Source organism: Phallusia mammillata, chromosome 3, assembly GCF_965637545.1.
Source record: "Phallusia mammillata chromosome 3, kaPhaMamm4.hap1.1, whole genome shotgun sequence".
Lineage (NCBI taxonomy): Eukaryota > Metazoa > Chordata > Ascidiacea > Phlebobranchia > Ascidiidae > Phallusia > Phallusia mammillata.
The window spans coordinates 31,300,096-31,324,809 of record NC_137254.1 but is presented as its reverse complement, the minus strand read 5'-3'; the positions used below and the strand labels follow the sequence as shown (position 1 = coordinate 31,324,809).

Sequence of the window (24,714 nt, the reverse complement as noted above, 5' to 3'; positions counted from 1 at the left end):
TTGGATTTGAGCATGCAACATTTTTTCGTATCATTGAAAATTAAAAATCCGCTTCCCTTAAATTTACGAAAATTAGAACAAAAGTTTTACGCGACATCTTAAAATTACTATGAACAATATGTCACAATACACTGTCATTGTGGAACACTGCACACGGATCTGTTCATAAGTTTAATAATGAATATAACGGCCCAAATAGACGTTAAAAGCGACATGTTTTATTGTTCTAACGTTTCGGCAAATGCTCATGCCATCATCAGTGATATGAGAATGAGGGACTACATCACTTACAACCGTTATTAACCCCTTGAGTCACATAAAAGATTAATAAAAAGGGGCGAAACAAGCGTCGCCTACAACTATTTCATTACGCAAACAAAACTGTATTCCTATTTAAAGAACATTTTGTAATCGGTGTGCAAATGAAAATATTCAAATAAATACTTTTCCAATGCAAGAATTTGCATTTTTTAAACCTTGAGCGGACAAACGTTTGATTGATATGAAACAAAACACCTTAATGACGCAAGGAAACGTAACAATGGAAAGAGAAGTCTGAAGGGAAATTGGTCGACGTTGATTAGATTCCTTCCAAGAAATTCTAATAATCACAAAAGGGCTTTGCATGGAGTTAAAGAATTTCGCCACAACAACAAACTTATTGTGAAGTTTTAAACGTTTTTATGGATTGCATTATGGAAAGCCGCATCTTCAATTTGATATTTTAAACTGGTAATTTACGCGATAAATAAGGTCAATCTATAAAATCAAAGGCAGATTTTAATAAGATAGCAGAATGAGATGCACAATGAAGAAGTGAAAAATCGTTTAGAATTAGTTTACGAAGTTTAAGAAAGCAAAAAATCTTTTACACCTAACTTCAGTTATCCGTCAAACACTTAAAAACATATCCAGGAAAACAGAAACAGGATTTGCAAGCGATGGCTTAGGTGTGCTTTCGAACCATTACCAAAGAAGTTATAGTTCTAATATATACTAAGAATAATAACCTTTTTAGGCGTGTGGGCGGTAATGTTTTTGGTCACTTTGATTAAAAACAGTTTTAAATGTCGATAATTTGGTTTCAAACGTGCTCAATTAGGGTAATTTTATGCGTTACTTGTATACATGAAGCCACGGACTATTGTATTTGTTGATATGTTATTTTTTACCGGTATTGCCCTTTTGTAAAAACGGGTTAACATGTAAAGTCTGTTACATGAAACGCTAAAAAAGCAGTTACATGTTAGTTTTTGTAGCAGTAGGCAAGTTATTTTTCATGGGTTATGCCTTTCTGTAATATCGCGTTAACCTGTGAAGTTAGTTGCATGAAACGCAAAAAAAACTGTTAAATGTGTTAGTTTTACATAAAGTGATGGGCTATTTGGCTTCTTGACACTGGGTTTATTGTGGATATGTTATTTTTATGGGTTATGCCCTTCTGTAATATCGCGTTAACCTGTAAAGTTAGTTGCATGAAACGCTGAATGAACGGGTGGCATCAGGCAAGGAAAGGTCGCAATATAGGAATGCTGCATACAAAAGCATTAGCGGGATAGGTGGTGTTGTGCTAAGCTAAGCTACACCCACATACTTCAGGGAAGGAAAAGGTATCCCACTTATTTCCTAATCCACAACTTATAGCAGAAGAAGATATACGCGCAGAGGCCGAGCGGGGTTAGATAAGACTTAAAAATAATATTATGCTCAGTTCTAAGTAGCCTGCGTTACTGGGTGTGGCAATTGGAGGTTGTGATTTGAAAGAAAATCTGATTCAGTGAGATAAACAACTTTGACAAAGTTTTTATGACGACATTATGAAGCCATTGTTACAAAGTGGCATATGTTTGTTTATGTTGATTTGAGGATAAACACAACTTACGCAATTATGTTTTGACTATGTTATTTATTGTTTTGTTATTTAGGAGGACTTTTGGGGCAACACATTAGCATTAGCTCATGCCACTACAAAAATAACAGCTTAATAAGAATAAAGTATTAGCAGAGTTTTCATGAATCAATAGAAATAAAAAGTTGTATTACATAGAAGTGTGTCAAGCAATGCATTCGTACAAATGTAATAAGGGTTTAACTATTTTTAAATAATGGATTTATGTGTTACAGAACACAGACAGCTTATGTAAATATCTACAAATAATTGTAAGCACTCGATTAAACGTGATTTTAAAGTAAACGTCTTTACCATTTCAGGACTCGCACAATATCAGTGAATCTTCGTATATTTATCGCTTGTCGATCACTTGCCGACATATTACTTCCTCTCCTTCGACTATTTATACCCTGGGAAAGACGTTTTTCTGAGAATGGAAAGCAACCTAAACGGCTCATATTACGAAGATTATTATTATTTCAATCAAGATTGGAAACTAAACAATGAAACTTTCAATGTGACCGACATTGGTAGGAAATAAAAAAAAACATTTGCTACACTTTATACATTGTTATATGTTTCTTTAGTAAATGTTTGAAACAATAAAAAAGAAAAAAGACTCATTGCACAACAAAAAAGAATTTTAGTTAAAAAAGCGTTTGTCAGAATTTAGTTCTAACATTTTTGTTTTGCAAAATGCAAACGTAAAAAGCCATAAAATAGGCTGTTGCTGCCAGGCATAATGTATAACCAAGTATTGCTCATCCAGCAGTTTTTATTGTAAACAATCGACGTTTCGACGTCCTACACACGACGCCTTCATAAAAAGTCATGTTTTGCAACACTTGTCTAAAACTTTCGAGTTAGGAAGCTAGTAATAAACCGTAACATTGAGCCATTCCTCCTTAAGATTACGTTTCGAGTATTCAGTGAAGATTCAACAACCAAAAATACATCAAAGTATTTTTGTCAATCTCTACTTAAGCATTTTGTTTCGTCAAATGCAACACATATTCTTTAAGCTTGCAACTCTTGTCGAAAATGTTTGTAGTCAAACCATCAAATGCTTTACCCAACATTAATGCCAATTTTACTTAAAAACGCGCTTAAGTGGGTAAAAAACCACTTATATAAACAAAAAGTTTTGCAATGCTTTTCGATAGCGTTATTATCACTACACTTGAGGCAACTTAACTAGCAATGCTTTAGTTGAGCATGCCGCTATCTCCACTTAAGCAATATTATTTCGCAGGATGTGAAAGTGAGAGTGTAGTTCCAATTTGGATTCCAGCTTTAGGAATCGCAATCTCACTTACGGGGCTGATTTTCAACGCCATCGCCATATTCGTCATCATCGTACTGAAAGATTTCAAAAAAAGCATTTCACACTGGTGGGTTAATTGTACCTCACAATCAGAATTATATTACGTCAACGTGATTGTGACGCATTATGCGTGACGTCATTGTGAAAAATTTTGTCGTAATTTTGTAGAAACCTGTTTAGGGCGCATTTTTTGGTGAGCTTGATAAACGGTTTTGATTGATGTCCTTAGTTTTGGAAGCAATTTTAGATCGTCATTTTAAAGATTGTTTTTCCCCTGTGTAAGCAGCAATAAATATAAAGCCGTCTTTAAAAAATGAAAGTCCTTACGAGCTCATATAAAACCAACGCGTTCTTTTACATCAGGGGTGGGCAACCTTTGTCACTGTAGGGCCAATTACAAATGTCAAAATTGGATCGAGGGCCGCACTTGTGCATCACACAAAGTGATTTTGCTTTGTTTCTAACCAAATATGCTTAACTACAAGTATAATTCGTATTTGATTCTAGCCACATTTTGCCAGATCGCAGAAAACTAGCATCAGACGCATTAATCAGCTCAAAAATATGTAATAATTGGACTCGTTTGCCAGTACTTTTGAAATCCAAGCGTCTCTGCGGGCCGCACAAGCTTTAATGAAGGCGCAGGTTGCCCACCCCTGTTTTACATATAGTTTTAACACCACTCGGATAGAAATGTCTTGTTTCTAGAACTTTTCATTCCATCTTCTTCCTTCAGATAAGCCTCCAAATTCTCTTCATCTTCTTCCAGGTATGTCCTCCAACTTGCGATCGCGGACTCGATCTTCCTCGCGATGCTCCCGCTCCGCATCCTCCAGGACATCCGGGGAGTCTGGAGTCTTCCTCCGATCTTCTGCAAGATGTATCAGGGTTTCTTTATGCTCAACTACTACTCCGGGATCTTCTTTCTCACTGTGAGTGATCTACAAGACGTGGGTTCGAATCCCACCTCGGGCTAGAGTTTTCTAGCCTATATCTTGTCATATGAAAACAAGAAAGACATTTTTTATTAGGTGATGAGTTTTGACCGCTATGTGGCGATAGTGCATCCCATGTCGGCCGCTTGGAGGCGATTCCGTACCCATGGCAACGCTGTTCTCATCACGATTGGGGTAACTTAACCTGTTTCAAGTTATTATTGGGCACATGAGAATATATATTGCGTACACGCTGTTCGATTAAAAACGTTTGGTAAATAAATTAAATTAACAAAGCAGATAAAATTTGTTTACTATTTTTTTATTTTTGTTTTAAACCGCAAATTTGAAATTTAAATAAGATTGAAATACAAAAAAAAGGAGAGTAATAATAATTTTTCAACATTCTAAAACTGCCACCTAAAAGCGATTTGAAACACAATTTTACTAGGTGTGGATTCTCTCTCTCGTTGTTTCCCTGCCGCTGTGGATATTTTCGGAAGTAACATGTGTGTGTCAATACAAGTTTCCGTCAACGGTCGAAGAATTCGCTGCACATCACGAAATAAACATCACTGTTGCCCGAACAATAAGTAAAACATCAATTTGTGTCAAAAAAAATCAAATTTTAACATCAAAAACGTTGTATTTGAACCAAAGGTTTTACAGTCCATTAAAAAAGGTTTTTTAAACTCCTTTGCGCGATTTTTATTGCACTATGACGTCAACACAAAGGTCTAATTTAAAGAATAACAGCTTTCCTAAAAAACATTTACAAAAAACGAACAAAACAAAGTTCTTGCAATAATAATTCGCTACTTTATAGATCGAAGATGGAAAGAATATCGTCAAAGCAAAGGCTTTAGCAAAGTTGTGAATCGGACATTTTGTGTCTAAATCGGCCTTCGTGTTTCTAAAAAAGTGTTCGATCTTGTACCTTTTTTGTGTTCAGATTTAAATTTCAGGTCCGTTTCCACTTAGTACTATATAATTGCCCGGTAAATATCGCTGAACTAATCTACAAACCTCAATTTTCATTTTGCCTTTTAAACCAGGCGTGCTTGTTATTTTTTCAGAGTCAGAGAATTTCGTGATGGACCCTGATTATTTCACGGTAAGTTTGTGCTGACATCAGCAGATATTTTTCTAATTATTAAATCCGCTTTAACTTGTTGGTTACAGGATTTGTACACAGAAGGAGAATTCGGTAAGCATTTTTCGCTGGAGGCAGTGTGGAGCTAATTTAAATAAGACTGTGACGTCATCGAACGTCACGTGACACATGGTGACGTAGACATAAAAAAATTAGTTTAGTTTTAAATCTAAAACGCGACATTAGCGAACTTGTTGATTTATTTTATTGCCTTTTTTATGTAGGCATATTATGACGCAAAAACAACACACTTTTAAAGCTAAAACAACAGTTTGTTTCAACTTAAACTACGACAGCTCAAAATGAAACCGTAACACGAACAATAAAATGTAGTTTAAAGTGAAATCAACCCCTACAGTTGCAGTAACACAGACATTTACACTGCTATAATCTCTAAAATAATTTCTCTGGAAATAAACTTTTAACAAAAAGTCGGTTTAACAAGCTTGGACGCCAGGCCTACTAAGACGTTGTACCGAATCTCCCAAGCATTTCCATATGGCAAGGCACAGGCTACAATCTAGTCTGCAGTGGGATTCGAACCCACGACAGGAGTCTTTTCGGGACTCTACATACTGAGCTACACAGGCTCAGTGGAGAAACCGCCGAAAGTCGAATCACAAGCACCGTTGCCTGCCTTGTATGCTGCACATGTCAGCTTCGTAGTAGGGGATCGCCAGATCGACCAATATCAGTTGAGATGGATATATTCATCTTACAATTCCTTCTACTTTTAGTTGTACCTGATGAATTCGGGGAAAGTTTTAACTCGACGAGTGAGGAAAGTTCAAACACGACGAGCATGGCGTGCATTCACAAACCTTACGCTTCGTTCAAAGCTTGGGTTTACGGCAATTTTATCGTCGCATTCATTCTTCCCGTTCTCATTATGACGATTTGTTACAGTCTCATTCTGTGGAGGGTTTTGCATCCGGCTGTCAGGTGAGAAGCGGTGTTCGGTGTGTTGTCTTCGGTTTTGTCTTCTGTTCGGTGTGTTGTCTTCGGTTAAGAGCAATGTTTTCTATAATCTTATGCGTGTCTTTTCACACAACCTCCATAGTGTGCAGTAAGTTTGGTTGAAACTCACCACAGACAAAAGCGTGACAAAAAAGCAAAATCGTTAAACTAAGTGTATGCCAGGTTTATCGTGGCGATCAGTGTTTTTTTAAGGTGTTTTTCTCCAGCGGTTTCCCAAAATTTGGGAAAAAGCAAATATGGCTATTTTTTGGTATTTAAATGAAACACCTGCGGTCTCTTAAAACTACTTAGCGGTCACCCAAACCAAACCTTAAAAAAAACCTGGTGGTGATCATGTTACACGAAGTTTTATTCGTCAGAAATAACTTCCAAATAGTAGCCCTGTATCATAGCCAACACACATCTGTTGATTTGCATATATCATTCAATCAACTTCTAGTTTTTACCTGTAATTCAAACCTAAACTTAGAATCACCCGATTCGTTGCTCGGTGGATGAAGACTATATAATTTCACAGTGTAAAGTAAAGTGTAAAACCATTTATCTCACTTGTTTTCGTTTTTCGGTTTTTAGATCGGCGAACAGGACCGCTGGGCGGCGCAAGAGCGCGGGAGAGGCGCCACCACGTGGGAAGTTGCGATCGTTCATCGGATCTTTGAGATCTTCTTCGACTTCTTCATCCGGTTCAGGAGGAAAGGAGGCAAAAAAATTGTCGCAGAAGCAGAAAGTCACCACGATTGTAGTAAGCATAAGGAAGTGATACTTAAGCTTTCCCAGCACTTGTTTGGGCCAGTTATCTGTAAAAAATCGCCAAACTTTTCTGTAGTTTTAGTAAAATAAATATCTTATCAAGTGATAAAACACAATTTCTCTTGTCACCAGCTGCACTGATGAGACCTTATAGGTCGAAAAAGTGTGTACTGTCTGCAGCTTATCATGTATTGACTTTCACATATAAACACAGCGAACATTTAAGAAAACATTTTGTCAACTCATCAGTGCAATTGGTGACGATTCTTTCTCAAGCACTTGTTTAGGCCAACTGTTGAACCAATTCTTCTGTTGTTACTGCCAAGCTGTGGCATTAAATAGAATAGGTGAGGCATAGCTTTCAGCCTGTTTATACTCCCAACAAACTGGAGTGTCAATGGATGGCTAGACTAGCCAATACGGTTAATGTCTTGCACCAGCTGCACTGATGGAAATTCAGAAATTGCATTTTTGAGCGCTCGGCGACACTAGAGAGCCGGTAACAAGCAACACGATTTCCATCCCAGATTTCGCTGGTGATCATCTTCATCATATGCTGGCTTCCCTTTCACATAAACCACCTCGCCAAGTTCATAGGACTTCCCTACTCCGAATCCACCTGTGTGGTCATCAATGACGTCACGTCGCTGATAGCTTTCGCCAATTCGATGCTGAACCCGATTTTCTACACATTTCTCGGTGAGGATTTGGCAAGTGTTGATTTTTGGTCGTCCTAGCTAGAAGATTTGGGTTGGGTTGAAATTGAAATATAGCACTGAAAAAATGGCCGAAGTCAAAAAAGGAGTTTAGATGCCAAAATGTTGTCGTTTGTTACGTACTCGTGAAATCGCAACGTGACTATCGTTCTTATACTTTAAGTTTATAGAGCCCTTCAAAATATAAATGTAATTTTATATTGACGTTTCGACGTCCTATACAGGTCGTTTTCATCAGGGTAAATAACACTGAATGCGACTAGTACTGTGCACGATTAACAAAGGAAAAAAGAACTAAACGCAAGCACGTCACAACGCAACGAAAACACCGCGCGATAACGAATGATTGGGCCTCCATTTTTTGAACAGGTTCCTGTAATACTCGTGTTTTGTTTTTGTCCAGGTTCGAGATTTTATCGGCGCTTGAGCACCGCCACGTGGTCGTTTTTCCGCGGACGCGGGAAGTCGACACGCTTCAATGGTTTCTCGTACAGCAGGGCGAGTCGCGCTCGGGCGCCCAGTAGCGGACGAAATGGCACAGGGAACGGAACAAGAGTGAGTTTAAACATTTAACAATCTACAGAGCACTGTTTCACGTTTAAAACGTTATATCTCCAAAAATGCTCACGGTTAGGCCTATTAAGGTCGGGGTAAGGTTTTAGCATAAAATTCAATAAAACTAACCCCAAAAAAGTTACTAATGTAAAATTTTCAAAACCTTATTTCCTAACCCAACCCCCCTTTAGCTGCTAAATAAATAATTCAGCTCTTTACGCCACCTATCAAATTAGCTAAATGTGAGGTATGCTGTTAATAGCTCTACCTTAAAGATTGACAATCGATATTCGATTATGACTGTTACGTCACTGACACAAGTTCATTTTTTCATTCATAGATGTCCGACGCCGCTCACCACACGGTGCATTCAACCGTGACGAGCGTGAAAATCTTTCATCCGGGAGATTTGCACAGCGAGCGACACCTAGCGACCGAGGACTTCAGCGAAAGCCAGAGGGCGCCCGATAGCGTCATTGAAATGAAACAGATGACATACTGACTATTTTACGACGCGCTCTATAACCAAGAAGATATTACCGACGTTTGATTGTGACGTGTATTTTTTGTGATTGTGACGTAACATTATGCAGTATAAAGGGTTGGGTTTGTTGAATCAATGCGTCATCTGTGATTGATTGTCTACGATTTTAAGTTTTATTAATAAATGTCGAAACACATTTCCACGCGACCAAAGCAGAGAGTCTATCGTGGAACGAATGTTATTTTGAAGTAAGCTATAAGGAGAACATACACACTTACTGGGATCAGCCCTGAAGTGTTCATGCAGACCAGCACAACGGCACACTTCTACAAAAATCGTAATAAGCCAAGACAATTGAAGGCGTTATATTTAAGGGCCAACCATTTCAGTGCAGTGCTGGCAAGTAATAATAATTTTGTTTTGTTTCGCAATACGTCGGACGATTTAAATTTTAGATAGTTAATGTAATGTTAGAGTATGGTAGGCAACAAAGTTAAGACAACTTAATTGTGTCATATAAAGTGCGATCTGATGTCTTATTATGTTAATAGTTGCACATCCCTCACACGGGTAAGGTATGAAGCGGTGGGATTCGAACCCATGACAGAAGCATTTCACATGTTTACTAAGAATTCAAAATTGGACAATCAATCTGCACAATCGCCTGTCACTTCTATAGCTGCGCGGTAAACAATGGAAATAGATTAGGAAGCAACCGGCTCCAAATTACTTCTTAGAATGATTCCATGGGAACGTTCTGATTTAGGAGTTTCGGTTTCGCAAAATTCATTCTTGCATCGGTTTGCTGCATTAACCAGTGCGTGCAGAATTGAAAAGTTTTGCTTATATGATGATGTCACATTGGTGATGTATGACGTTGTTATGACCGTTATGACGTCATTATCCTTGTGATTATGACATGTATTGTAAATGGGTTTGTTGATAGTGAAGTCATAGAGACAACAAAGGAGTTATGATCCATTTTATGAAGTCATATAACGTGGAAATGCATGCTATCAGAAACTGTGTCAAATCGTTGTCACAGATAAAAGTTGATGAAGTACCCAGAATTAGACACGAAACTTTGGTTTGAAGTAAAATTGTGGCAATTGTGTGAGCGTAAAGTCAGTCCATTGACAGTAACCAGTAATGCTAACCGGTTCGCTGATCTCATAAAATTTCGTGAGACGGTTCTTTGGAACCGGTGCGAACCGGCTGAATCCCACCAATGCCTATAACTTACTGTTATACAAGAAGCAAAGAGACTTACAGTGGCTGATTAGAAGTGTCGGGTGAAACAGGGATAAAGAGTTATGCTGGTCAGCCCACTCATGAAGGAAGCCTCCCACTTTCCATGCTGCACTGTCTGCATAAAACAAACTGATGTCTGGTTTATAACAGTTAACATAAGTTGCATAGAAAGCTACAGAAGATAGTTGAGGTTCTTAACTGTACCTCTCTAGTGAGAATTTGAAATGTTTAGTGTTTTAAAGTACGACACACTTGTACAATCCATAAAGGTTTAATCAAATTTAGATATTTCATTTTCTCCTTCTGGAAACTGAGTATTCACTACGGATATGGTGTTAATTCTAGTGATAGTGGAGTAATCTGGATTGAAATATTGGCAAATCTGAAATTCGCTTTTCATATTTGCAGGTACAGATTTTTGTGTAAATTGATGTAATTTTGTGTCAACGAAGACACGAGGTTTGATCAAGTTCTACCCAAGACCTCAAAAAAGGTGAGTTAAAACTGTTGTTATTGATTGTCTTAATGTCAAATTGTGCTGTCAAAACGTGTGAAAAAAGAAAGAAAATGAAACTACACGAAAAACACAATATTCTTAGAATGAAATAAATAAACCCAAGAGTACAAACACTATTGCTAAAAAGTCACTCTCCAAACACGTTTTTACATCTGTTACATATTTGTAATAGCAAAAAGTGTAGAAAATAACATTACTCTAAAGTTTAGGGTCTAAACACATATGATTGCAAACGTAACAAATGAACATAAAGCTACAAGCAATACTGCTAATAATCCACTATAACACGTTTTAATATCTGTTCGCAACGGTTCTACAAAACCGTCTCACGAAATTTTATGAGATCAGCGAACGGGTTAGCATTACTGGTTACTGTCAATGGACTTTTGTAATAGAACTGTCTAACAAAAAATTTGAATCCCACCACTGGTTTTAATAATTTTCAATCATGCGCCAATTGTGGCCATCGACAAATGGATAGACCACGTGACCTGTCGTGCGCAAGGATGCGTGACGTATTAGTGACGTGACGCGTATAGGAAGTTGTCAAGGGGAAAAGTTGGAAAGGAATTTGTGGCGAAGTTTTATTGACAAATTGTGTCCGAAATATTATTACGTTCTCGGAAAACCGGCGCCAATATCGAGGCCAAAGTTGGTTTGCGCCACAAATTCGGTGGTAGGATTTATTGTACTACTTGCAAACCAAAAGTTTTTAACGTTTCCAGAGAAATTGCGTATAAAAGTTGGTGAAGTGGTTAGCTCTAGTATTTACTACCTCAGGTAACTTTAGATTGTTCAGTTTTCAAAACTTTTGTATGTTTTCATCGAAATTGAATAAGAGCTACAATAAAACCAAGGATTATCTGTAGATTTGGACTACAAAGTGTTATATTGCGCTGAAACTCAAAAATACTGGGATGAAATGATGTTTAAGTCGTGCAGCCGTTTATTAGGACCGGATTTGTAAACCCAGGCAGTGTCTTCTGTCACATTTAAGTTGAAAATAAATATCTTGAATATATTTAGTAATTTAGCCCGCAAAGTGGTATGGTGTGCTGCAACGTAAAAATGCTGTGAGCCTCTGGTAATAACAGTCGTAAGCACGCAGCATTATTAAGAAAGACCTTATTACTCAAGATTTAATTAATTGAGCAATTGCAAGTGAACGTAGCTTTATTCTTTATTACTTTTTATTGCAAGAATGCCTAGGTCGTATGCATTGAAAATGTGAATCTGAGTTTAATAGAGTTGATATGATTCTGTTGATATTGCTTAAACCTTCCATACCTTTGTTATGTCCATTGTGTATCTTTGTTCTAATCCATTGTATACCTTTGTTTTCCTTTGTTCATCCATTGTCCGTCTCGTTCTTTTTCCTTTCCGGTTTGCAGGTCGCGATGGGTTTGCGAATGTTGATGGATATGCTGCGGATATTCTGTGGCGCTCGCATTAGTGGAAACAAATTCGATCCGTTTGTTTCTGCTCGTGCTTCGCGTTATGCAAGCGACAGCCACTCGTATCTGTTGTTATCTGGCGGGTTGAGTCCGCAATTTTCGTGCCGAAATTTCCGGTTACTGAGATTTGTTGTTGTGATTCTGTTGTGGCTCGTTTCGAGCTCTCCAGAGCAACACATCAAAATGTCCATTACGCTGTAGTGGGTTCAGAGTAGTAGTGCTTTCCACCGTAGTTGGAAGTAAATGGTGGCCAGTCTCTGCAACTAGTATTTTTGTCAATTTTTTTTAAAAAGGTTTAAATAAAAAATTGCAATCAATTTAAAAGCTGTCTTTATTTGATTCCAAATAAAATTGAAGCACTGTTGCTGTTTTTTTGCGCTCCATTAAAATTGTAAATTTAACTGTGGGTGGTGCAGATAGGAAGCACGTAGTGGCCAGTCTCTGCAACTAGTGTTTTTTGTCAATTTTTAAACCAGGTTGAAATAAAGGGATTGCAATCAATTTGAAAGCTGTATTAAGATTTATTATAAATAACATTAAAGCACTGTTGTTGCTATTTTGCGCTCCAAATCAAATTGTGAACTGAACTAGTAGTTGGTGCAAATTGCAAATATATAGTAGTCAGTCTTGGAAATTTTTGTTTAAAAAAAGATTTTTGAAAAGAAGTTTAAACCAAGATTGAAATAAACAAAGGATCTGCAATCAATTTGAAAGCTGTCTTTAAACTTCCCGTTAATTATACGATGTCACATTCCAAATAACATTAAAGTACTGTTGCTGCTGTTTTGCGCTCGAAATCAATTTGAACTAAACTGTTAGGTATTAGTTGGAAAACATGTAGTGGTCAGTCTTTTTTGTCAAGGTTTCAAAAAACGTCGAAATAAAGGAATTGCATTTAATTTGATAGTTGTTTTTGGATTTCCCGTTAAATTATACGATGCCACATTCCAAAATACATTAAAGCAAATTATGAAATAAACTGTAATGGGTGTGGTTGGAAATATATAGTGGTCAAATGTAGTGCCAAACAGTTTTATTTTTAATTGAATTGTTTTTTTGCTGTCAAGTTTAGACATTTTAAACACAAAATTAATCAAGAAGAAAAGCCATGAAATGACGTTAATTGCCATCTAAAGTGGATGTTTAACCTTTTCTTGGTTTTCTCCGCAACGTAATGACACAGATTGTGATTCTAATTGTAGTGTCGGTTTGATTGAACCTTGTAACTTTCATGATTTGCACTTTAATCTGTTTTTAAACTTAGGTCTACTAAACGTGTATTTTAAATATTTTTGCGTTTTTTTTTTCGAGTTTAAAGAGCTTAATATTTCAGTTTTAATGTGAGTTGATTGCATGCAGCGGTCGTGTTTTGGGATAATTTATGGGAAAATAAACGTGTCTTAAAATATTTGCGAGTATTTTTGGAGTCTGGAGAGATGGATATTTTAGCTTATAAGTGGGTTAAGCGTGTAATGTAGCTTTGTTTTGCAGATAAATTTGGTTTTTCCACTTTAAAGCAACGTAACTTTGATGGTGAAAATAACGGCCCATATAGACGTAAAAAGCGACATACTTTATTGTTCAAACGTTTCGGCAAATGGTCATGCCATCATCAGTGATATCACTGATGCTTTTTACGTCTATTTGGGCCGTTATTTTCACCATTAAACTTATGGACAGATCCGTATATAGTGTTTCAACGTAACTTTGATTTGCCAAGATTCTGCTGGTTTTGATGTTGCACTTATTTTATTGTTACAAATTAAATGCTAAATGTAGATTTGATTTGTATTGAAGCATTCAAAAAAGCAGAGTACAAACTGTAAACAGAAATCAAAATGCATATATTAATCTTTGAACGGTTTTTCAACCCCCCTGAACATTTACGCCCTTTTAAAGGCATTATTTTGAACAACTGAAAATGTTTATTGAAGAGATAGTTTTTAGAAAATACAGCTTTTTGTAAATAATTTTAAGTACATAATTCATTGGTTTATAAGTTGTTATGCCACATGATTTAAAGTGTCGCTTGATTTTGGGATTTCATTTGTAAACATAGTTAAGTATCTAAAAGTCGTTGGGCGTTTTGACTCTGTGTATGCGTTTAAACCTTAAACCAAGCTTGTATATTGCTGATGTTGTACCAGGCTATTAGTTGTCAATCATACGATTCAATCAATTAGTCGCATTCGAGTCGATTGTTGTGTCACAAATATTCGTGGAAATGGCCGCTAACTTTATTAACAACTTTGCCGGAAACTTTAGTGGAACGACGAATTTTACGGACAATTTAGCGGACAACAACACCATGGAATATCCACCCTTGCCACGTATGTTGTTTCTATGTTTATGACTTATTTATCTCTACTTAGTTGTGTACATGTAGAACAATCTGTTAATTTTGCCTTCATAAAAAATGATTAGTTTTATCCATTATTATGTTTAATTAAGATAATAAAGTCTAATGACGATTATAACAGTCCAAATAGGCGGGAACTTGGCCGAATCGGGATTCGTCCCCGGGAGTATCCTCGGTTCGAATCCCGTGAACGACAAAGGGCAATTCTCAGTTCTCGGACTGCCGCCTGATTGTCGAAAAATACAATAAAACAAAACAAAACAGCCCAAATAGACTAAAAAAGCGACATGCTTTATTGTTCAAACGTTTTGACAAATGCTCATGCCATCATCAGTGATATTTGAAGTCCACATCAGTTACACCCGTGTTGCTTTTTACGTCTATGAGCCTTTGTAGTCATTAAACTAATGAACAGAACCGTGTATAAATAGTGTCTCAAGAGTTTCTATGTTTATCGGAACATTGATGAAATATATATAAGCTATATATTTTGCTTTATATGATAAACCGTGGATGACTTTACGCCTAATATATAGTTTACAGTGAGCCAAAATCATGTTGGTATGTTTACGGCAAAGTATATGTAAAACACAAGTAGTCCAACCCATTGTTACGCGATAGAGCCGCATGGACGCCATTTTGTGTCCAAATTAATACAGCAGGTATAGGGAAAAACACATAAATTGTCTGATTTTTACAAACTGGTGGGCTTTAACGCGAATTTGATAGGCCAAATCGAATAAAGCTTTTGAGTTGTAACATTTGAGCGTGATAATGTTCGCTGAACGCAAATATTTAAAGTTCACATGAAAATTAAGCGGCCAAATTTACATGAAAAACAGCAATTTAGCTTTTAATATTGCGTTGAAATGTTAGAACCCGAAATGTTCATTCAATTTGGCGAATCAAATTCGCGTCTAAGCTCTTCATGTTGTAAAAATCAGACAATTTATGCGTTATTTTTCCATACCCGCTATATCATTTTGGACACAAAATGGCTCCATAGGCTTTATTGCGTAACAATAGGTTGGACAACTTGTGTTTTATACAGACTTTTGTTTACGGCCATATTTGCATGTTAATCTTCAATCAAAAAGATTAAGAAAGACATTCATAAACAAAGTGCTTGCCTAATTATCATGTTAATCTTTAATTCCAGACTACGACGAACATTAATAAACATCAGAACGCCTGTGGTTTTCGAAATAGCATGGGGCCGTTTAAATTATACTGACACAATATTTTAGAAAACGTACGTTACCTTTATGGTACATGATTGCCATTATAACCGCTAAGATATTTCAAACCTAAAGGATAGAAATCAAGTAAAAGAAACGCTAAAATATTTTCCTAATTACCTTACCTACAAATAACCACAAAGCACCATAACCAACCGCATAGCGGCAGAACAGGAGGCCTTACACAATAGGAAAGAAACCTTAATAACTGCCAATTGTAACCCGACACCGAAGCGACAGGTGGATCGTGGCGTTGTGCGGTTTAAGGCTGTTAAACCGGTATTTTACGCGATGATGTTCATATCAGAACCAAGTGGAAATCATTACCAGCGTAAAAGGGCCTGGATCACCAAATACCCTTAATATTCAATACAACGTAGTTCACTAATTTTTACTTGACAGCAATGGTGGGATTCAGCCGGTTCGCACCGGTTCTATAAAACCGTCTCACGAAATTTTATGAGATCAGCGAACCGGTTAGCATTACTGGTTACTGTCAACGGACTTTTTGTAACAGAACCGGCTGAAAAATATGACTTTTGTGATAAAACCGGCTGACAAAACATCGGGATTCCCACCAGTGTTTGACAGGCCTTTCTATAGTTGTGTTAGTATGTGGTTTATAAACTGGGTGACAAACCATGTTTTTTTCAGACCTAAGACCAAACACGTTTATTATCTGTTTATTTATTATTAGAAGAAAAGGGAAATTATGACTTGGTAATCGATTGAAATAAATTGATTAACTCTTAACACTAAATTAGCGCGTAAATGCCGCTAAGTCAAATTAGACAAAGAGATTTTCCGATATAGTATTTTGTGACCATTGTAAGTCAGTTTCCTCTGTGGTTAATACCTAGTTGTGGCATCGAACGGCGAGGCAGACCGTTACTCCCAACAAACTGGAGTGCCGTTATAGATGGCTACGTTAGCTTATACGGTCTATCTCTCGTCACCAGCTGCACTGATGAGGCCTTGAAGGGTCGACCGTATTGACGTGTAGCCATATTTATCACTGACAACAGCAGTATAAAACCCACCCACCCTATATGATCATATTCATGTTTCAGATCCACTTGACGACTTGGAGTTCCACCGTAACATGTGCATAGCAACAGCAGCCAACATCCATCCAGCATGGGTTCCTACCATGACTTCGATCATCGCTATCACTGGGCTCATTTTTAACGCAATCGCCATTTTCGTTATCATTGTGCTGAAAGATTTCAGGAAGAGCATCTCGCATTGGTGAGACCTTGATCTTAAACCAACTAGGATCAGCAGTGATTGCGTTTAAAGCGGGGTTTCTTTTCAGCTTTTCTCATAGTGGTTGTTACATGAACGAAGCGGGTTTCCTAACGAGCATTGTGTGGTCAACCAAGCGCTTGTTACATAATAGTGTTGCAATCTCTAGTGTTGCAAGAAAGTTATCTAAAGAGCTCTGTGTAATCCACAATGACGACTTTGCACACTTAAAACGGGGTTTCAAACAAGTTTTGTGCGGTCAACCACAACGCCTTTTACATGAACGACTTTATGCACTTAAAGCGATTTTCAAACCAGTTTCGCAAAGTCGACCAAACCACTTGTTACTTGCACGACTTTGCAAGCTTAAGGCGCGTTTCCTATAACGAGCTTTGTTCAGTCAACCACAGCGCTTGTTACATGAACGACTTTGACCTTGACATCCACGACCACGAATTGTCTGCCACTCGTTCATGACGTAACAATGAATCAGTTGCCTGAGATTAACTTTCCCCTGAAAATATATTTTACAAAAAACCTGCAAGGATTTTACACACCTTCCTTAAGATCATGTCCTCTAACATTTTTCACCATCATCTTCTTCCAGGTATGTCCTCCAACTTGCGATCGCGGACTCGATCTTCCTCGCGATGCTCCCGCTCCGCATCCTCCAGGACATCCGGGGAGTCTGGAGTCTTCCTCCGATCTTCTGCAAGATGTATCAGGGTTTCTTTATGCTTAACTACTACTCCGGGATCTTCTTTCTCACTGTAAGTGGAGTTAAAGTAAAAATAATTTCTTTAAATGTTTAAAATGATGAAAAGCAAAATCAGTCGATGTAAAAAATAGAAACATATATTTCGCCTGAAATTGACATCGTCAGTTATTGTAAAACCACCAATTTTAGGCGACATATATGGGAACTTTGTGTTTCAATATGTGCCATTATCCTGATAAAGGCGTCTTGTATGGGACGTCGAAATGTCGATTATTTACCTTAAAAACTGCTGGAAGTGCAACAATTGTTAACACAGTATGCCTGGCAGCAACAGTCTATTATAATTTTATGTATTTATACAAGCAAATGTTGTCAAAACTGAATTTGTTACAAGAAGTTAAGCCCGATATAATAATATGACGAACTTGATAGCAAATGCGTTAGGCATTTAAGTTGGCAGGTACTTATTGAGTTAAAACAAGTTACCGAATATTAAACAGTAGAAGCAAAACTTACCAGGGTTTACAAACAGGGTAACAAATCAATAGAAACACATTATTAGATCTAGCTGCTCTGATGTTCATATACGGTGCATACGTCAGCTCAACATGTCTCTGCTGAACGAAATTCTAACCCAAACTACCAGGCGGTATGTATAGAAAGCAGGTTTTAAGCAAAGAGCCTGTTTACTTGATTGATTTCGTATTACGCCTCTAACACTAATGCAGAATCGAACCTACAGGAATCGCATGGTAACCGGTACTCAGCTGTTGTGTTTTAGCGTGGAGATAAACTTAGTGTTTCTATGTTGTCCAGGTGATGAGTTTTGACCGCTTCGTGGCGATTGTACATCCGGTTTCGGCGCCATGGAGACGCTTTCGTACCCATGGCAACGCTGTTCTCATCTCGATTGGGGTAAAAGTTCTTTTTTTTGTTTTTTTGATCAGAAAAACTGTTACTACATGTTGTTGATTTGAATTCCACCATTGTTTTTCTGCCTAGAATTTTCCGCATAATGTTTTTTTGCTTAAATTATTATCGTCTTAAAACATTTTTTTTCGTATCTCTATCTGCTCTCTCATTTGTAGCTTGTACTGCGCAGGTGTGGATACTTTCGATCGTGGTGTCCCTGCCGTTGTGGATATTCGCCGAGGTGAAGTGCGTGTGTACTTACACGTTCCCCTTCTCACACGACGAGTTCGCCGCTGAACATGGAATCGATGCGCAACTGGCCAAGGATATCTGTGAGTCACGTGATCGCTGTTTCTGTGGTAACCGCACTACCTGTCGGCGTGGGTTTCACGTTTAACCCTTCGTGTTTCACTCACTACGGGCCAAACTCTCTTGTGATGGCCTTATAGCTCCACAACGCTTTGCAATACGGTGCAATTGCAGCGCGTTCAACCATGTTCCACCAATTGTGCCCTCCACTATTTTGCGCCCCATAACGTTTTAACGTTGCGCAGCTATTTCCGGCTTGGTGATTGTTTTAGTGCTATTGTGTCGCTATGTGTTCTTTCACCAAGCGAAATAAACTCAACGCAACCCTTTTATATCAGTGTTGCTCGAACGGCACGCCCTGCATGAACCATAAAGTTAACGAAGATAAACATATTCATACTGGAAACAGCCCTGAAGCGTCGATGCAGACCAGCCTGGCTCACTTTGATCCAAAGTTAACGATTGATTTTGACTCTGTTTGTTTTCATCAGCTGAAGAAGACCCGTACGAGTTCAAGTTCAACGAAGATTACGATTATTACAACGTACGTAACAATGAAACAAATTGTTAAAACCTCCAAACCCGCTATCACAAATTTGTTTTACTTTTCAGGGAACTCTCTACGATGGAGAATACGATTTAGGTGAGAAGATGAGATTTTTTATGTGGGAAAATGTATTTTTTCGCATAAGACAATAACGACCTTAAAAGCAAAGCAACCTTGGTTTTTGTATGGTGTTGAATTCCCACAAGCACAAAACCGCGTTACATTTATGATGTCATAGACCAGTGGTTCTCAAACTTTTCTTTGTTGCGACGCCCCTGGACAAGTTTTTCAGGACTTGCGACGCACCAGCAAATAAAAGTTAATGAGGAAACTGATTATTAAAGTTGTGTTTATTGATACAACAACAAAAAGCCACGAAACGGAACTATTCTGCGACGCCCTTGGAAAATTGAAACGACGCACCAGGGCGTCGCGGCGCACAGTTTGAGAACTACTGTCATAGACGATCATTGTAGTATAGTTGGTAAAACAATTTAAACTTTCAACTGAAACACAGCAGCGATACAACAAAACAAAACAATACTACTTTAACCAGCGGATATTGTAGAACTGACAACATTGCTATTTACATTATGACGTAAACACATCTTCGCGCTTTACACGATTGTCCAAACCGCTCGCCCCGAATTATGACGTCACAACACGATTTCGAATTTTATAATTTACAGAAGATCAGTGTTCCTGATAAATTTACCGGTTACTTTTGTTTTTCAGGCGAATCTCATGGAAACTGGGTAAGTTTGAGAAGCGTATGTTATCGTCATGACAACGCGTGTGATATAATAATGCAAGTTACCAGTGGTGAAATTCAATTTTTTTGTCAGCCCGTTCTATCACAAAAGTCTTTTTTTAGCCAGGTTTGTTACAAAAAGTCCATTGACAGTAACCAGTAAAGTTAACCAGTTCGCTGATCTTATAAAAAATCGTGAGACGGTTCCATAGAACCGGTGCGAACCGGCTGAATCCCACCACTGATGTCAAGGACAAATATAACGACGCGTTGGCAGTTTCTAAGAAACGATTAAGTTTTGGCGATGCTCAGAAGTTTTGCTATATATTAGCGCTTATAGTGTCTATAAGCAATAACCTGTAAAACATTTAATAACCTGTAAAAACATGCCACTTTAAGTATACAGTTACCGTAGACACACAAGTATGAGTTCATCTTCTGTGACGTCACACAGACTAATTGTGACGTTGTTTTATTTCCCGTGCAGGCATCGTGTATCCACAAACCTTACGCTTCGTTCAAAGCTTGGGTTTACGGCAATTTTATCGTCGCTTTCATTCTTCCCGTTCTCATTATGACGATTTGTTACAGTCTCATTCTGTGGAGGGTTTTGCATCCGGCTGTCAGGTGGGAAGCGGTGTTCGGTGTGTTGTCTTCAGTTTGTGTTCGGGTTATGAACAATGTTGTTCCTACTTTGGTAGTCCCCAGGCTAAAGTTGGCGGTTTTTTGAAGGAACACTGGTTTCCAAACTGTAGTTAATGAAAACGTTTTTAAGGGGTCACAGTGTATGGTTAGACCTTCGTTTACTCTAATTCCATGGGCCCCAATCTGGTGCTTTTGGTTCCCAAGTGCTGCACTTGGATTGCTCTTAGGATCCATAGAACTGACATACTTTTCTTAATCTCGGTTTTGTAAGTAAGCTGCAGATAATGCGCATTGTTTCGACATATAAGGTCTCATCAGTGCAGCTGGTGACAAGACCGTATTGACTAGTGTGGACATCCAACGGCACTCCAGTTTATTAGGAGTATCATTTATTGGCCAAACTTGACTAAGTTAAAGTCTAAAAATGTGACTTTTTTTGTTTCAGATCGGTAAACAGATCCACCGGAGGGCGTAAGAGTGATGGATTGAAGAGAACTTCCCTCCTCGGATCAGTGAGATCTTCATCATCATCCTCATCAGGGTCATCCGGATCAAGACAGGGAGGTCTGACACAGAAGCAGAGAGTGACGACCATTGTGGTGAGCGCCGTCTAACGGGATCAAAGTTTAGCGTTTAATGAAACTTTAAAAACAAATGAATAGTGGAAATGTCTCCGAGTAATGAGCAGCGCTGTGTTTGATAATATTGTTGGAGCAAGTGTAGTCGTGGTTGTTATTAAAGAACAGGCGTGGTTTTCCTGTCGCCTTTTTGTGCTTTTTTTCACATTTTAATAAAGATTGAAACTACTGACAACCAAAAAGTGTGTTGCACAATTACTAAATTTCTCCCCGGGGAGAAATGCTCCAAAATAAAGCCATTTAATCAATCAAGGCTTATATTTCTTCCAGGTTTCCCAATTAAACACAGAGTAAATGGAAGACGCTAAGTTCCACAAACAACATTTAAAGATACGAGCCTTACATACAAAAATGAAGTGCAATTCCCTGGCCCTGAATTTTGAATTCCTCGCTGGAAAAAAATCCTTATATTTCAAGCCAATCACATTCAACAATTCTCTTCTTTCTTCTAGATTTCCCTGGTCATTATCTTCATCATGTGCTGGCTCCCCTTCCACATAAACCTCATCATGAAGTTTCAAGGTCACCCCTACTCCCACCACACTTGCGTCACCATCAATGACGTCACTTCCATGCTTGCTTTCGCCAATTCGATGCTGAACCCGATTTTCTACACTTTCCTTGGTGAGACACAGCTTAAGACTTGTATGTGTCACTATATTGGGCCTGCAAAAGGCGTTCTGACAAGTTAAATAGTTAATAGTCAAGTTAAACTACAGACAGTGCGCACTTTTTTAACATATAAGATCTCCAACAGCACTCCAGTTTGTTGGGAGTAACAGGCTGAAAAGCCATGCCAGCCTGGGGACTACCAAATTAGGAAGAACGTTGTTCTATTGCTTTCATGTTTGCAGCTTGCTTATAAATTCACTATAATGTTGCATATTCCCGATCGATTTAAAGTTCAACCAAACGTAACCATAGTAACCACGATGTCTTCCTTCCAGGATCCCGCTTCCATCGCCGTCTCACGTCCGCAACTCTCTCCTTCTTCCGCGGCCGCTCCTCCGCAAGGGTCAACTTCTCCTACTCCCGGACCAGCAGAGTGAGAGCATCGAGCAGCGTCCGATCAGCCGGAGGAAATCCCACGAAAGTAGGTCCAATATTCGGATATATAGTAAACCTCGGTCAATCCGGACCAGTTTTTAACCGAAAAATGATCCGGATTAGGCGAAGATCCGGATTAACAGATGTCGATTAGTTAAAGCCTTACCACATTGCAAATTATTTCTTCGTCGAGTTTTGTCCGAATGAGGCGAAGATCTGGACAAATTAAATCCGGCTTAACCGAGGTTACTGTACTTGTTGTGTGACACCGTAATGAAACGGCTCATTTCTGTTTCGTTTAACCACTTCGAAAATTTCAGAAGTTAAATTTAACCTCAAGGTTTATATCACGCTTATTTCCTGTAACTGCCCTGGCTGAAAATTTGCGGGCACTCCTGGTCAAGAACAACTGGTCTATAATATTATGACGTAATACATTGTAACTTGTGTGACGTTATAACATGATGCGTGATCCTTTGTGACTTGTGTGACGTCATAATGTGACGCGTGATCTTTTGACAGACGGGAGATGGACATCAGAATTTTTACGCGGGCGTGAGTGCATCAAAACCGCCGAACCACATCGAGCCGCGGAGCAAACGGCCTCGACAGCGACATCTGTCGACGGCGGAAAGCGATGCGAGTGACCACCAGGTGGGGCAAGAGATGGAGATGGAATTGCTCAAAAAATGAAATCGAATTTCACATGTAATCTCGAAAGAAATGTGGAAATCGAATAAAGACTGAAACTGACTTTTGTACTCTATATAAAATTTCGCTTTGTTTAATCGGGATATTGTCATTTAATGATTTGTCATTTATTCGTGTTTTTTTGCCATTTTTTTTGCTTGCTGTCCCATTCTATTGTGCTTTTGCTCTTTATTGAAAAATATGTAAATGCTTTTTCTGTGCAAACGCCTGTGTTCATTATAATTTTCAAAGGAATTTTGCATTAAAAGTGTTGAAAGTTCCACGACATGGCTTGTAGCCGGATAAACTTACCAAAAACAGTTTACAATTTCATCTATCATGAAAATTCGACGGTTGCAAATAAACAACACAAATAAAAAAACACCGGGGCCAATTTAATATCAGATAATTTTTTCAATACTTATTAAAGTAAACCAATAATCATTTTCAAAACCAGCAGCTGTTGGGTGAAAAATCAAAATTGTTTGAATTAAAATGGTAATTTTGTAGAATTAGAAATTTCTAAAAATTACAATCTTTATGTAAAAAGTAATTTTGAAAGGTAAAAAGACATAAAGAAAACCAGTTTTTGCACCAAAACTTTAAAGGTTTATCATAGACCGCGACATAACTACACTGGCGACACCATTCAATGTGTTTGTGAACAAATAATTACATCAAAAAGTTCACGTGTGGGAGGAACTTGGCCGAATGGCCCAGGGCGCCTGACCCACATAGAGTCATTAAAACCTTGATCGGGATTTGTCCCCGGGAGCGTCCTGGGTTGAACCCTGTTAAAAAAGCTTACGTGACAGTATATTGTAATAGCGGAAAAGCATTATAAAGAGAAACCACATGACAGCCTTATTAGTTCCGTCCCATGAGCGGAGGAAACGACGGCTTCCTTAATGTATCACGTGTTAAGATTCGGTTTCGTAAACAACAAAACAAAATTCAACAAAAAATCTGAATTATCTCAAGTTTTAAAAGCTGGAAAACCGAACACGATTCTACGACACAAATAAATCTCTAGCAGAAACTGACGTCACAATTACTCGACACGATTTAATTGTGACGAAACTAACGTCGTTATGTTGCCCGCGCACGATTTTTGACGTCACACTAGTTGTTGGCTTTATCTGGGCCACGAAATTTCGGGTACAATGTGTTTTCATGTAGTAGGACATGTTTAATTCATGTTCAAGCAGAATGGACTATGTTTGTGTCTTCGTTTTTTTTTTGTAAGTCGTTTAAATTATTTGAGAATATAGTGGTCAGTACAAAAGTACAAACGTAAATTTGAAGCCAGTAGTACCCAATATCTTAGAACTGTTTGTTTATTACAAATCTAAGCTGTTGCTATCAAGTTCATAGAGCTCTTCTGACAATTGTATTTTTATTCCGACGTTTCGACGTCCTAAGCAGGTCGCCTTCATCAGAGTAAATAACACCGAATGCTCGTTGTACAGTGCACGATAAACGAAGAAAAAAGAATTAAACGCAAGCACGTCACAACGCAATGAATACACCTTAAGTAAACTATGTCAAAAGCATCATGTAATGTAGAAGGGCAGGTTTAATATAGAAATTTATTACAGATGTAACTC

The 24,714-nt window shown here is 38.1% G+C and overlaps 2 protein-coding genes across 2 annotated transcripts; both read left to right on the top strand.

Moving 5' to 3' along the window:
* The first annotated feature begins 2,227 nt into the window (after positions 1-2,227).
* On the top strand, positions 2,228-8,969 carry LOC145219211 (somatostatin receptor type 4-like). The gene is made up of 12 exons (XM_080086606.1): positions 2,228-2,421; positions 3,144-3,282; positions 3,985-4,147; positions 4,247-4,345; positions 4,602-4,743; positions 5,227-5,264; positions 5,333-5,357; positions 6,041-6,245; positions 6,855-7,023; positions 7,559-7,730; positions 8,151-8,302; positions 8,643-8,969. Exons 1-12 carry the CDS (start codon positions 2,325-2,327, stop codon positions 8,802-8,804), a joined length of 1,563 nt encoding a protein of 520 aa, XP_079942732.1. The 5' UTR covers positions 2,228-2,324; the 3' UTR covers positions 8,805-8,969.
* A 5,188-nt stretch (positions 8,970-14,157) lies between these two features.
* LOC145219210 (somatostatin receptor type 5-like) lies at positions 14,158-23,435 on the top strand. The gene is made up of 13 exons (XM_080086605.1): positions 14,158-14,338; positions 16,676-16,853; positions 17,458-17,620; positions 18,385-18,483; positions 18,671-18,812; positions 19,281-19,333; positions 19,402-19,432; positions 20,072-20,091; positions 20,575-20,714; positions 21,178-21,331; positions 21,823-21,994; positions 22,318-22,463; positions 22,940-23,435. Exons 1-13 carry the CDS (start codon positions 14,233-14,235, stop codon positions 23,108-23,110), a joined length of 1,575 nt encoding a protein of 524 aa, XP_079942731.1. The 5' UTR covers positions 14,158-14,232; the 3' UTR covers positions 23,111-23,435.
* The last annotated feature ends 1,279 nt before the right edge of the window (positions 23,436-24,714 follow it).